The 15,223-nt window shown below is 39.0% G+C and overlaps 1 protein-coding gene across 1 annotated transcript in view; it reads left to right on the top strand.

The window, feature by feature from the left end:
* Positions 1-15,223, top strand: part of COL4A3 (collagen type IV alpha 3 chain) — a 55,143-nt gene that overhangs the window by 24,271 nt on the left and 15,649 nt on the right. The window contains exons 16-33 of the mRNA XM_041414332.1: positions 913-957; positions 2,368-2,421; positions 2,732-2,773; positions 3,474-3,561; positions 3,923-3,958; positions 4,275-4,439; positions 4,642-4,734; positions 5,466-5,561; positions 5,864-5,934; positions 7,083-7,271; positions 8,135-8,303; positions 9,471-9,563; positions 10,040-10,144; positions 11,084-11,181; positions 12,528-12,678; positions 12,800-12,913; positions 13,700-13,867; positions 14,926-15,015. Coding sequence (XP_041270266.1) covers positions 913-957; positions 2,368-2,421; positions 2,732-2,773; positions 3,474-3,561; positions 3,923-3,958; positions 4,275-4,439; positions 4,642-4,734; positions 5,466-5,561; positions 5,864-5,934; positions 7,083-7,271; positions 8,135-8,303; positions 9,471-9,563; positions 10,040-10,144; positions 11,084-11,181; positions 12,528-12,678; positions 12,800-12,913; positions 13,700-13,867; positions 14,926-15,015 — 1,867 coding nt within the window. The remainder of the gene's footprint in view (positions 1-912; positions 958-2,367; positions 2,422-2,731; positions 2,774-3,473; positions 3,562-3,922; positions 3,959-4,274; positions 4,440-4,641; positions 4,735-5,465; positions 5,562-5,863; positions 5,935-7,082; positions 7,272-8,134; positions 8,304-9,470; positions 9,564-10,039; positions 10,145-11,083; positions 11,182-12,527; positions 12,679-12,799; positions 12,914-13,699; positions 13,868-14,925; positions 15,016-15,223) is intronic.

Here is a 15,223-nt window from a genome sequence, read left to right as displayed (position 1 = left end):
TCTTCCACAAGGAAAGACAGCAAGACAAGACCCTGGTACTACCTGAGAATTGTTCTTTCTTCAGTTGTATGGTGCTATAACAATGATGATGTTAGAGAGAAACTTGATTGTTATTTTTATTATTCCTATACATAAGGAAAATTTTAATTTGAGTTACTAAAGTTCTAGAAGTTCTTGCTATCCAATGTGCGTTATTAATCCTCCATCTTCTGTGTTTCTTTCACATTCTTCTGCTTGCAAAAGCCTTGTCCTGCCATGCAGTATTTTTTGCCTCCCTTCCTTTTATCTCCTTATTTTGTTATGAATTGCTCAAACAATTGTTTCTTGTTGCCACACAAGATGCAGGACCCCAGTAGACACTGCCAAATGGGCCATGGAAAGAAGCAGATACTTCTGGCATGCTGCCTTCTTCTGTTTTCATTTTTCCATCTACTGCCCTGCTTCAGATATCTTGAAGTGCACTCCCTATTCCTTTTCATTAAGTAATTTCTCCCCAAGTTGTCCCATACAGGAAATGGGGTTCAGAGAGTTTTCCTTCAGCATCCTTCCAAGTTCACCAAGGGAAGGGCTGATTGCTGCTGTATTGTTTTATTATTTGTCTTGTTTCTGCAAGTGCCTGATTATTCACCAAGCTTTCTGCACTTGCCTGGCACTTTGTGCTGTTGGAGTCTGGCACAAATAATCATCCACAAATAAACAGGAGAAGTAATATCAGTGGAATGAATATCTTACTACCTATTTTTAGAGTTTTATGAACTTCACTTATGATGGATGAATAGCCTTAATTTTACAGTTTTACAGGCTTTTTACAGTTTACACAGTTTACAGTTAGGTACACAGCATCGAGTTGCTATGCTCTTTGAATGCAATAGCCTCACTTTAAATTGTTTATTTTACATTCTTCCTTTGTAGGGGAAGCCTGGAAAAGAAGGTGCCCCAGGTCCACCTGGCTTACCGGTAATGAAGGAAGCCTTCTAAATATTTTCTAAGTGATAGTCACCTGTTTATGATAGTTCTGTCTTCCTGTCACAGCTTTTCTCTCCTTGTGGAATGTATTTCAGAATGTTGATTTGCATACACTGAAACATTTCCTTCATGCAGCTGGCCTTGGAACACACCATGTCCTCACAGATTTATGTGCAGGAGGAAGAGGCTCTGTTCATAGATGTCAAATAAAAAGACCTGTTGGTTGCTGCTGACTGTCTAATGAGTTTGAGACTCCACTCCAAATTATGCAAAATTCTACTGAGTTTTTTTCTGGTTAGTCACATTGAAATTTTTGCAAAAGAGTTATACCTTCCCTTTAACATAAATTGAGAAGAGAAATTAATAGTTTTTAATCACTAGGATCAAAGACGTTTTATGAAGAAAAGTTATTGTCAGGGTTGTGGCTGTCTTGGCTGAAACAAGATGACTGATAGCTATTAGACTGTAATTTTGTCAAAATATAGTTCTTAAAATATGCCGTTTTAGAAGCAAAATAGTCTAATTTGTGTACTATTTTAAAAGTTGGAGTTGTTCAAATGTGTTTGAAGTACTGTATTCAATTGGTTAAGTATCAGTTCTTTTTACTTCAGCTCTACTTTCACAACATCATTAGAGTCACAGTGACCTTATAAATACCTTACCAAAATTCTTACTGCCAGAATAGTCCATTGCACATGTATCTTACTAGAACATCATCTTTGTCATGCTAAAATGACCTTCACATGCAGTCTAAACACATTCCAGTCTGACAAAGAACACTGAATGACAGACCACAAAGCTCTACTACCCCAGCTAACAGAAAATTTTCTGTCATGAAAAAGGCATGTCATTGCTCTCTTCCCATTTCAGTTTTACTCACCAGCAGCACATTCAACTGCATAAGTCTCCAAGAAGTCCCTCTCCCTTGCCTGTATTCACTTGCAGAAAGCCTTAGTCTGCACTGTTTTCCCTCCTGGTGTTGCTGACACCTCTTGAGATCAGCACCATCCCACAGACTGAGCGAGTTCTGGGGGAGGATGTTGAATGCAAGAGTCTTGCATTGTGTTCAGTTTCTCCCCTTCAGAAATAGTTTGCAGAGGGAGAACAGATCAGAGACTCCTACACTTGTGCCATGCAGAGCAGCTTCTCCTTGGGAGCGTTAGAGTGTGCTGTAATGAATACAGGTTTTGATGGAACACTTGCAGCTTTTCCTGCAGACATGGAGCTGTACCTCAAACTGAGTCTTTCACTGCAGTTTCTTCTCCTGAGCAAGTTGCATTCACTTTGCCATCACCATGAAAGATTAAAGCTTTACATTTTAGACCTTACAGTTGTCAGTGCTAAAAGATTATAAGATTAATAAGATTATATCCTTATGAAATTATGTACTGTCACCTGCAGGGACAAAAGGGTGAACAGGGCAAGCCAGGACTGGCTGGAAGGCAAGGAGCTAAGGTATTGTCCAACAGTTTTGTTATTGCTTTTGAAGATGAAATTAAGTTATGTTTGGAGGTTATTAGATAATTTTATTTATCACTGTGTATATAGTATTTTTCACTTGGCCTAAGATGGCGAGTAAGGGTATTATGGAATAAGGAATAGATCAGCTGAAACAAACCATGTGTTGGAATCTGCGTAGGAACAGACACAAGGTGGTGAAGAACTGGTCAGGAACAGTTGTTTTTCTTTGAAGTTTTGAGCAATGTACTGAAGTAACAATGATTCTGTATACTGTTTTTAATAAACAAACCTATCTCTGATGAAGGGGATGAAAGGAAACCCTGGTCCACCTGGAGCTTGTGGTCGAGTAAGTGTAAATTACCTTCATATATCATTTTTCTGAACTATTATAATAAGAATAATCCAAATTGCTTGCATGAGGCAATAATGGATGTCCTGTGATGCTCTAATCAAGCATGGCTTTCACAAAGTACTGATATTGCTGTGATTCTCACACAGATGAGATTTTTCATATGGAGTTGCATACAGTATCTATGCTTTGTTAGACCTCATCTGGATCCAGCAATTTTGGCAGGAGATCGGACTGTCAAAGAACAGTTACAAAAATTCACAGGAGTTAGTATTTAAATCAATTTCTAATCACTTCTGGAACATGGGGCCTTAATTTTAAAATCCTAAGAACACTTTTTAAAGAAAGCAATTTGGTGTGAGTACTGTTCCCCTGTCTAGTCCTGCTGTCTCCCCAGCGGCTTTCCTAAAGGCCCCATGTGCACCTAATGGAAACTTTCTGCCTAAATTGTTCAGAAGAAATAGCTTTGTAAAAAGCTGAAGTGTTTGTGATATTGACAGAGTACTAAAAAAACACTGCTGCCAATAAGAATTTTGATTTTGTTTCTGGTTGCTTGTAATTAGTAAGGTCTTGTGGTGTCAGAACATCAAAATTATGAATGAGATCAAAACATTGCTTTAATCAAGTATTCAGTGTGAGGTACTGTACTTCTCTCAATTCTTACAGCTCTTTCTTTTCTTACCACCTTTCTCTTGAGATGGAGTATTACGATTATGTGGTTGGTGAAAAAGGGGATGAAGGACCCCCTGGACCTCCAGGACCAAAAGGTCAACGTGGCATGCCTGGTGAGTGGGATATCAAAATTACAATCCTGTAGTAAAAACAGTCCACTCAAAGAGCTTATTGCAGACTACATTTCCAGCAACCTTCTGCCTTTACAAGACTATTTCTTAGACTCACATGTAATTGCTGACTTGAAGTGTATCCTGAGACTTTGATTTACAGCATTATTTACCCTTAAAAATAATTGCTGGTATGCAATAGTTGCATGAGTGGTAGATGCCTACTCTGGCAAAAACAGATTCTTATTTTAAATTTTAAGCTTAAAATGCAAAAGATCAAAGTTTGTATTCAATGCTGTTGAACAGTGACTTTGTTAGAGTATAGAGTGGTTTATCTCAAGTTTTTAATACCTTGCTTTTGCAGGGCCACAGGGTCCTCCTGGAGCTGCTGGTAGGCCAGGTATTTGCAATAATAAAATACATTGTTCTTGCTGTCTGTTACATTGAATCAGCTTTGTCAAATATTAATTTCAGATTACTTTAGAAATATCTCTAAGTGCTAAAAAATTGTCACTCAAGAGCTTTGGTGGGTCAAGTACTTAGGTAAAAATGATTTTTAAATGTCTGTAGGGTCTTACTTTGATTAATATATTTCAAGATAAAAAAGATACGTGGAATGAACTTGGTGTGTTTGTCGCTCATTCTATAGTGTACTTGGATTTGAAATGCCATTTCTTTTTTAACTCTGTTTTTCTATTTTTTTCCCCTTTGGTTAGGTGTGTCAAGACCTGGTCTGAGAGGTCCTCCAGGATTTCCTGGGCCAAAAGGAGCAAAAGGAGAGAGAGGACAAACTGGCTTGTGTAGAGTAGGCCCTCCAGGACTGCCTGGTATTACTGGCAGGCCTGGTTCTGTTGGATTGCCAGGTCCTCCAGGAGAACCAGGTACTTCTAGTTGCAGGTGTTTTGGATTTTTCCAGGTAGCTCTCTCTTTTAAATGAATTGTTGAATATCTCAAGTTGGAAGGGACCCATAGGGATCAGAATACTGTTTCCAGCTCATCTCTGCAAGCTTTTCCCCCCTTAACAAGCAGAGAATTGTCTGAATAATCTGTGATGTAATGGTGCCGTGCTCATTTCATTAACAGGCAGAGTAACATTTGGAACTGGCCTGCCAGGACTTCCTGGAGAGCCAGGGTGTACAGGACCTCCAGGACCTCCGGGGGATACTGGCATGAGAGGTCAGTTTCAGATAACTGTCACTCAGAAGTAGAAGTAGGTACAATCTAGTTATCTTCATGGATCCTGATTAGATTTTTAAAAATTTAATTTATCTTTTAAGTAATTTGCTGAGTTCAGAGTTTTAAGAACATTCATTAGGGGTAGTGAGATGTCTTCCTCCCATAACATCAACTGAAAGAGCAGTGATGTGCCAGTGCTGCACAGTTGTACAGAGCTGTGTCAGGGTGTAGATCTTCACTGGAACAAGCAGTTACTACAGATTGGTAGGGCTTTGTACTCTGTTATGTTCTTGCTGACATTTCATCTCTGAAAGCTGCTGCAACTTCCACCCACGGGAGCTGCTGAATCTCTTTGCCCTTTGCTTGTCATTAGAATGACCCTGAGTGTTGCAGAGCTCTGTTACTTGGAAGCATATGTCCCTTACATACTCTTAGAATCTGGCTTATCAGTAAAGTGACTGTATCCAAATTGTTTGCTAAAACTTGACTTGAAAAAAATCAAGAAATTTAAACCAAATGTTTCCATCCCTTCAATTAATTGCAGTCAGTTCTAATTGACTTTCTGACCACAGGTAATTTAGTATTGTGTTAGAAGTGATCTTCCAACAGAGTTAAGGCCATGATTCTACCACTCCTGGCCAGAAAGTGTTAGCTATAACAAAGTAAGTAGCACATTAGTTAAGTTGAAAATTACTTGCTAGGGAGCAACTAATGATTTATTTTCATTCTAGGTGATGATGCTCGTGTGTGTACTGATTGTAGCTACATTCCAGGAATGCCTGGCCTTCCTGGTTCTCCTGGGTCTCGTGGTCAGGATGGCATGCCTGGTAAATTATCTTGTTCCTAACAGGATAGTAGGAGTGCAAATGATTTTGTTTTTAGCATGAGTCAGGTGTGGGCATGTCTGCAGCCTGCAGTCCTTGAACTAGCCCTGAGGTGGTGGCGAGTGTGAGACCTGAGGAAGCTCACTCTGCTGAAATGAGCACAAGCCCTAAAAGATTGGAGTTCAGAGCACTGATAGGCTTTAGGTGTAGCCTGAAGCCAGCTCAGTTATTGGAGCTTGTCAAAATCCATGTCCTTGTTTTCATTTTTTTTTTTTTTTTTACAAAATATACGGATTCTTTTGCAGGTAGAGAAGGAGCAACAGGTCCAAAAGGTTCTCCAGGTTCTCCAGGAACACCAGGACTTCCAGGGGCTCAAGTAAGATTGGTTTTTCAGATTAACATTAAGATCCCACAGGAATTATTTCAGAGAAACCTCATGGCTAGTGCTATGCGCAGTGTCATACTGGGTGATCTCAACAGGTTTTTTCCTGTAGTAATGAATGTGTCAGCATGGGAGGCAAGGCTGAGAATGTGATGTATAACTCACACAGCTTTACATGAGCCTGGCTGCTCAGCGCAGCAAGTTAGCCCAGGCAGTGAGGCAGGTAAATAAAAACGTGCTGTATTTCATGGTGCTGAGGCTGCTTGTTCTGTCTGGTATGGGTAGTCTGTAGTTACCTTCTATTCCTTTATATGATTCAATAATCATGGCAGTGGCTGTAAAGCATGTATGGATTTTTGTGTGCTGTAATCTTTGACAGACTTAGTTTCCCGCATACTCAGGAGTTGCTAAAGCCCCAGCTGTGCAGAGAAACTTGTTTCTCATGATACCCTCTTCAGGGCTGCAAAGGACGCTCCCTCCAGGGAGATGTTATGAAGAGGGAAGTCTGCCACTTGCTGCCATACACATGTCATTTGGTTGTGCTAACTTGTGCCTGTAGTAGTAATTATTTGTGGGAAAGTACAGCCAGTGCTGTCCAATAAAAACTCATGCACAAGTATTTGTTGTGGTGGTTGCTGTACAGATGCAGAGTGAGTCTGCTAACAGGCTTTGCCAGGAGTTTGCTGGAGTTCAGAGTTCATGAGCCCAAGATCACTGGAGCCCAGTGTGCTTTCAGCTGGGATAGTGTACCCACTTTGTAACCTGTGAGGGAGAGAAGGAAGAGAGAAGTTAACTATGAGCAGAGCCAGCTATGGCACTTAGAATGTCCCTGGGGAAATATTCCAGTATGGAGGAGAAATCTCTAACTAGGTCTTAGAGTCCTTCTTTTTGTGCCATGGTTTCACTCATTAAATTATGCTACATTATTCCTGTTTGTAGTAGCATAAATGAAATGGTAGTCTTGTCAAAAGAATTAAAAGCAGGAGAAAAAGAAAAGACAAAAATATTTATTGAAGTATGCTATTTCAGAGAATAAAAATTAGAATTAGGAGCACCCCTCTGAGGTATTTAATTCTAAAAACAAACTTGAAAACAGATGTCATACATCTAGCACTGAAGTTCTTTTGATAACTCTATCCTAGGGACCTCCAGGTTTTAGAGGAGATCAAGGACGTAAAGGATCAAAAGGTGAACCAAGATATGTACGTCCAGAAGGGCCAAAAGGTGAGCAAGGAGATCCAGGAGCCAGGGGAGAAAAAGGAAGAAGAGGTTCAAGTGGATTTCTGGGAAGACCTGGCTCTAAAGGATCCAAAGGTTCTAAAGGTGAAGAGGTGAGTATGCACTTTTTGCAATTAATATGGAAGTAATGGAAACCTATGTCTGTATTTTATCTTGTACAACAATCTGTTTAATCTACACAGATATTTTGGCTGAATATCCCCTATCTGACTGAGGGTACTGTCCTCAACTGTAACAACCAATATGCATGAAAGGAGAGGAAATAATGTAATACCAGAGAAAGATGAGGCCAGTATAGGTACAAATTGCTGAGAAACCTTAGCAGTCTAGTGAGATTTTAGTTTGGATATTGATACTGGAGAATTTTGTTGGATTTCAATGATGGATAAAATCTTTTTAGAAAGCATTTTCCTGACCACTTACAATGCTTAATAATTCAAGTACTTCCTGTTCAGTCTTTATGGGTTAATCTTCAGTGAGAACTGACCATAAAACTCAAATTGTTAGGACAGAGTCAGCAGAAACAAAAACTAACAATTCTTGTTGTATTATGTTGGCTGAGAAACTGATCATGTTAACATGATCCAGATATAAATGTCTCTAAGCATTGAATCCACAGAATTCAAGGAGAGTCAGAGCTTATGTGGGTTTGATTTTTTGCTAAATGTGTTTCAAAACAGAAGAAAAGTGTACAGTGCAAGAACACAGTGATTGGGAAAAGTCAGGCAATTGTATTTATTTGTAGTATTTCCTTCTTAATAGCCATTTGTAACCATTGATATTCAAATTCATATTCACTTAATCACAACTAAATAAGAGGAAAAATTTTTGCTGAAATTATCAGAGTTAATCTGTTACTAAAATAATACAAGATTATAGTCAGAGAAATGGGAATTTTGTTAAGAAAACTGGTGTGGAAAGCAAGTAATTCTTGATGTACATGTGTAATCATTAGGGATTGGCTGGACCAAAAGGAGATAGAGGACTACCTGGATTGCCTGGTAGACTTGGTCTTCCCGGAGAAATGGGACTTCCTGGACTGGCAGGTTATGGACCACAAGGAGTAAGAGGTTTTAAAGGCTCTAAAGGAATACCTGGACCACCTGGATTAGCTGGAGAAGCAGGTTAGTAACTTCCTATTTTACTGTGTTTTCCGTATGTTACAGAGTACTAGACTAAAATTGCAAAGACAGATTGAAATCAAACACATAATTTACTAACTTGAGAATACAGCTACAAAAGTCCAGAGCTCCAGACAGTGCAGCTAAAAGAGGCATGCCAAGGGGAGCACAGAACTGCCACAATATGACTCCCTCCCCACGTTTCTACTTGGCACCAGCCTAAAGACCATGGACCTATTACTGCCTCATCGAGGGTTAGGTATATGCCTAAGGTTAGGGTTTTGAAAACTACAAAGCCCAGAGCTCCAGGCACACTGCTGCTGCAAAAGGCATCCCAAGGGGAGCACAAAACTGCCAAAACATGTCTTCCTTTACAGCTTACTCCTTTCGCCCAGACTTGGTCCAGGTCTCTTTTTATAATGAAACATGGGAATCCTCTCCTTTCCATGTGACTTCTAGAATATTTTCCCAATATATGTACCTCTGAAGATAGCACACAAATTTTGGGGTGATAAGATAATTGAGGTTGGAAGGAACTCTGTGCCATCTGAACTTCATCTCAGCACTGGGACTGCTATGAGATCAGACCCATTTGCTGAAGGCATTATCCAGTTGGTCCTTGAAAACCTCCAAGAGCAGAGACAGCACATTTTCTCTGGGCAGTGTATTCTAGTGCTTGAGTCGCTTCTCTGTAGAAAGAATAACTAATCAAATATCCAGCCTGTTGTCACCATTAGTGTAATCTAAGTCAGCAGGTTAAATGTAAAGGGCATAATAATTTTTGAGTGCTGGAAACATACCAGTGGAAGAACTCAGCTGAGTGGCAGATATAATCAAGCCTGCTTAAAGATAATGCCCACTGAGCCTTTATGACATGGAGCTGAAGATTTAAGCACGTGTCAGTTGCGTCATTTTCCTGGTGACTTTGTGCTTCTTTTTCTGCGCCTCCCCTAGACTGCAGGAGGGCTGAGAGGAAGACTGCAGGTGTCAATAATATGATTTTACTTAAGTTAGGGTGTGAAGGCTTTTCAAAATCTGTTGGAGTACTAGAAATATGGCAACTGTAGATGATTACATTTTTAGCCAAGTAGATTGATCACTCATATTTTTGAATGCTTGAGATTTCCAAACTATATGCCTTTGTAATATTTTATAATGTATTTGCTGAAGGTATGAAAGGAGAGACCAGTAGGGCAACTCCATTACCTGCTTTGCCAGGACCTCAGGGACCACATGGTTTACCTGGACCCCCAGGAGTGCCTGGTGAGTGCACACTAAATCAGTAAAACAGTTAAAATCAGAGATTGGTTAATGGTAAGGCATCTTTGCTTGGATTTTGTAGAACAATAGTCCTTAAAACTGGCCTGAACAGCACAGGAAGTTTTTTTAAAGTTTTATGGTAGTTTGTTTTTGTAGTTGCTTCTGTTTCAAGTCTCACCCCTATAAAGTGTTTGGAACCTTTCAAGATGTGGAAGATTCATGTCTGCATGTAGCTGTTTCTAGGAGTCTAAAATTTGGCCAGATTGCATAAAAACTTAACTCACAGACTCATAAATGCTTTGACACTGTGAATGCAATTAGCACTTTAACTGTGAAAACCTGCAGTGGAGAACTGGTGTCTAAATTCTAATATAATCTACAGTTGTGTCCTTATTAATAATAAATTGTAACACACATAATCTTACAAGTTTATGCTCTGTGGTAAGATAACTCACAGTTTGTTTATTTTCTTTGGGCAGGTGGGGTTGGAGCAAGAGGTCAGCCAGGTGATCCAGGACATTCAGGACCAACGGGTGACACAGGCTTTCCAGGGCTTGGGTTTCCTGGGAACCCAGGTCCAAAAGGTAAAATACTCTTTTTGATCTTAAAGCAAAACCAAAAAAAAAAAAAAATTAAGTACACATTAAAATAATTAGGCAAGTTAAAAAAAGAAAATCAATTAACAAACAGATAAGTGTTTTTAGCAGTCATGTACTTAAAGCAAAACCAAAAAAAAAAAAAAAAAATTAAGTACACCTTAAAATAATTAGCAAGTTAAAAAAAGAATAAGTGTTTTTAGCAGTTGTGTCATTTACTGCCTGAAGTCTTAGAAATGGCAAGTTTGAAATATTTTGAGGCATTCAGAGTATGAAGTATCAAAGCTGACAGTAGGAAAATATTTTTAAGGACATTGATGCTTGCTGGAATACTGCCCAAAAAGGTGCAGTTATCTCCTCTGAGTGCTGTACTTAATTCAGATGTATTCTCTTTACCTGGGTATGTGTTACAGAGACAGAGCTGTATAAGTGTCCAAGTACTTTATTTTTAATCAGTTTTGCTTATGTATGATGCAATACCTGCCCTAATATGCAGGTAATAGAAAGCATTTTCAATACTGTAGATTTAGCCATTCCTCATGCAAAGTTATAACTCCTCTTGAACCCTAGCAATACTAGGAAATTCTCATAATCCTGTAAGGACATGAGTTAACAAAAAAGCTCAGATACTGAAACTTGTACCAAGCTGCTTGCTAAAGAGAACAGCAGGAAACTAACATCAGAATGGCTTCACTTGAAAAAAAATGCTGACTTGCTTCATAGTCAGTTAATTAACAAGCAGTGTTTCAGTCAATTTTGAGTGACTCTGTAAGGAACAAGATGCCATGTGTCACATTAGCTCTGAAATCAAGATCCTCCCTTCAGCTCATGTAAGCTGCATTAGTGTCAGAGGCTCATAATTGCACACATGCAAGGACCCTTTTGTAAAATAAAGCATCTGTAATGCCATTTAATTACTTTTTGCAGGAGATAAAGGACTTGCAGGAGGCAGAGGGCCACCAGGTTGTGAAGGAAAGACTGGAGATCCAGGCCGAGCTGGAAACCTAGGACAACCAGGACAAAAGGTTTGGTTAGAAATACAGCACAAGCTTTTCCATACGGCCCATTCATTCAATTTTATACTGAGCAAATAAATTAGAAATTGTAAGGAATATAGCAATTCGTCACTTCTTGACTTGTCATACACAAACTATGAAATTAAATTCTTTCTATAAAAAGGGGCTCAAGCCAAAATTTTTGATCCAAATACAAGATTTCAGAATTCGAAGTGTTTGGGGTGTTTTCCTACTTCAGCTTTCAGACCACAAGGAGGATATTGCATTGCTTACAGCAAAAAAAAAATTAAGGCCACAGCTGCTGAAAAGGTGCCTGTTCAGAAATCCAATTAAGCATATATTTGATGGAGGTAATTGACAAGTAAGTATGTATTTAATTTAAGCAAGTGCTCTGTTAAATTGAAGCATGAAGAAAGAAGGTTGGAGGTAATACTGCAGCCACTCTTGCTGATTAACAACAGCTAATCTACTGATTCTTGACTAGTCTGTAATTAGGATTCAATTTTTGAACAAAATATTACCACCTAAATTATTTGAACACCTGGCATTTCTTTGTTTGTACCCATATGTCATTCTTTGGTGTGTTTTTTTGATATGACGAAGGAAGGCAGTTGAGGTTGTGAATTTTTATTTTTTAATCTGTACTTGATGCCACAGAACATCTGGATGTGAAGTGGCCTCTGTGGTCCAAGTATATCATTAGTGACTGGTATAAGCTCAGGTCTACTGATATGCTTTATGAACATATTGATTTGCTGCAACCAGCAGTTCAGTAGCTAAAAAACCTACTAATTCAAAGTTTCCAGTCAGGGAATGCACTTGGGATTTGTGATAAAAGCAGTCTTCATGGACAACAATAATCAGAAGAATGATTTAAAAAAACCCCAACAACTGACTGAGTATCCTGGGGCATATCTGGGTGCTGACCCTGATCATTCAAATAAATAATTTGATATATAATACATAATTTTATTGTATAAAAATAAAGGAAATGTTATAATTACACAAACTTCACCCCCACTTTCAGAGAGATGTTCAAAGCTATTCACAGCTGCAGAAGGCATCTCAATGCAGTAAAGACCAAATGGAGGGAAGTGTCTTGCATTGCTGAGTAGTAACTTCTTAGGTCTAGGAGACAAAGTTTAAAAGTTGTCTAGATTAATTACTCAGCTAGCTAATAAGGAACATCCAGTGGTCTGCTGAATTGAAGCCATTAAAAATTATAGTGTGAAACATCCAAAGGGAATTAAGAGAATTACCCTAACAAAATAAGGTCATTATTACACTAGTGGAGAAAATATTTTGGCAGATCTGCAAAGCAGAGAGGATTGTTTATATTTCTGTCTGTGTTGCAGGGTGAGCCAGGCATGGTTATTCCTGGAGAGCCAGGAAGAATGGGTTCACCAGGAGGTCATGGCAGTCCTGGCTTGAAAGGTGAAGGTGGACTTCCAGGACTCCCAGGCCTCCCAGGGCATCCTGGGCATGATGGTGATGATGGCCTAAGAGGTAATGTTGCCAGAGAAGCTCAGAGAGCACAGTACATTATTTTAAGGAAAATCAAGTCAAACAAGGTTCACTGAAAGCCTAAAACTTAATTCAGCTGTGAATCCACTCTCATGTCTTTTAGGAGATCGTGGCTCACCTGGAGTTCCTGGAGACCCAGGTTTTCCAGGGAAACCTGCTGAATGTCTTATTGGCCTGCCAGGTTTGCCAGGTGGCCAGGGAGCTACAGGCCCACCAGGTAGGACTTTCTGACCCAAAAATGCTATTTGACTGGGTGAATCTCTTTCGTTTTGTTTCTGCCCTCCAATGGCCTGAGGGAGCTGAAATTGTTTCTGGATATTGGTTATGGAATAGTATGCAAGAAAATATGAGTCCATTTTAAAGATGTTCTTTCTGTAGATGGGAGGAAGCACATGCACTGATGAAGATGGATTAAGATTCAGATTCCATTGGGCAGTATAAAAGGTGTTCACAAACTGACCCAAATTCCACATCAAAAAGGATAGCTATTTCAGTCATATCTCCCATGTGGGACTGAACTTAGATTCTGTGGTGCAATGGGATGGGTAAAGAAATAAGTGAAAGGAAGAGCTCAACTAGGTAGGAAAATAATTTAGGGTGCCAAAAGTACCTGCCTGTACTGCATATGATTTTCTTTTCAAAAAAACACACTCAGGTATACAGCACATTCCTTCTCCTATATATGATCTCAAAAGGATTTTTAAAAATAGAATTTTATAAAGAATGAATGCAAAATTGATGGGGCTTTCATATTTGGGTTTTTCTTCTTTTTCTGGGAAAGAACAGATTTGTCTACTCTCACTTTTTTTTCCCTCCTTTTCAAAAATCCCAACCTACAGCCCTCCTAAGATTTTCTGAATGTATTTGTTGCTTTACAGATCTCATATTTAGCCTCAAACAGGCAGAGTTCAAGAAGAGTTTCATGCTTATGATGTAAAGATAGAGATGAAGGTTTGTTTTTCAGACAGATCTACCATACTACACTGTCCTGCACTTTTCTTAGGAGGAAGAGGTTTACAAGGTTCAAAAGGAAACCTGGGTGCTCCTGGATTGAGTATCCCAGGAATCTATGGAAAGCCTGGGGAACCTGGATTAATAGGTCTTCAGGGAAATATGGGATTACCTGGTCCCAAGGGACAATCTGGAAGGCCAGGAATCTCTGGTTTGCCAGGTAAGTTTTCCCCAAGTATTTGTTTTGATGTAGCAATTGAGTCTTTGCAGAAAGGTAATGTTTTTCTAGACTGAAGATGCTGAAATACTTTTTCATCAACAGCTTTCACTTATTGAGATTTTTATGAAAAACTAGTTAATCATTCTTCCTTAAAGGAAGAGCATATCTTGAAGCTCTCTTGGCACAGTGTGGAATTTTCTATAATAGTCTTCTGAGAACAGTGTTTTATGTAGTTTTTGTATGTCCTTGCAGTAGGACACGAAATAGTTAATATTCAAAGCAACTTCCCCAGCAAAATGGAATTGCAAAGTATTTAGTTCTTACTCAGCATCCTTTTTCAAATAGTTTGTAATGCCAGCTTCTTTTTCTTATAAGCTCAGATCTAGAGTCTGACAGAGTTGAGTCAGATCAAGCTCTATCACTAACCAGAGCTAACTTTAAGTAAGCTAAGTGGTCCCTGTAGGGTTGATTTGTTTGGTTTTTTCTTTCAGAAATATGTTAATTTGTTTTGAAGAATAAAATATATCAGTCGTATAATGCTTCTTATTTCTAACAAAGATTTTTCTTTAAAATCAAATCATTACACTGTGGGAAGGAGATGGTACATGCCATTTTATACTGAGAATCTGTAAAGCTTTTGATAAACATGTAGCACTTGACTCAGTTATGCAAACATAGACTTCTGGTGGCATTTGAGGGAGTTGTTACTTCCCAGCTGTTCTTTGACTCCTGAGCCTGAAAGGAATGTCATTCCCACACATCTCATGACTGATCTCTCATCCCCGTGTGGGTATCTCAGATGCATTATCCTTACTGTTAGTTATTTAATTAATTGGTAGGAGCTGTTGCAGCTACTAATTTAGGTAATTTGGGGGTTATAAGTCATGATTCTGTGGTTAAGTATGGGAAAACTGGCTTGGACAGTTACAGAAATGGAGAAAAAATAAAAGAAGCAATTAAACACTGAAATGACAGGTGTATGTGTAGTTTTCTGAAGTAATGTTCTATTTAACTGATTTAATGCTAACAAATATGTTCCTATTGCTTCAATTCCACAGGGGCAAGGGGAGATCCAGGAGTAATGGGACTGTTAGGAATTCCTGGACCCCCTGGCATGGTTGGAAGACCAGGCAACCCTGGTATCCAAGGTGAGTGTCCACTTTATCTGCCTTCCTTATCACTTACAATACAGGAATTTCAATGCTCAAGTTAGTCTTGTGATCCATTTTTGTGTGTATTAGTACAGATGTTGTAGTGGAATTTCTTTGAGTTTTGGTAAATCTGTCTTCTATATATGTGCAGTCTGCAGACCGAAGGGCAGCATCATATTTTTTAGCAGTTTTGACTTGCCACCTT

The sequence above is a fragment of the Onychostruthus taczanowskii genome, unplaced genomic scaffold (assembly GCF_017590055.1).
Source record: "Onychostruthus taczanowskii isolate IOZ18803 unplaced genomic scaffold, ASM1759005v1 scaffold45, whole genome shotgun sequence".
NCBI lineage: Eukaryota > Metazoa > Chordata > Aves > Passeriformes > Passeridae > Onychostruthus > Onychostruthus taczanowskii.
This window is presented reverse-complemented; position numbering and strand designations above follow the sequence as displayed.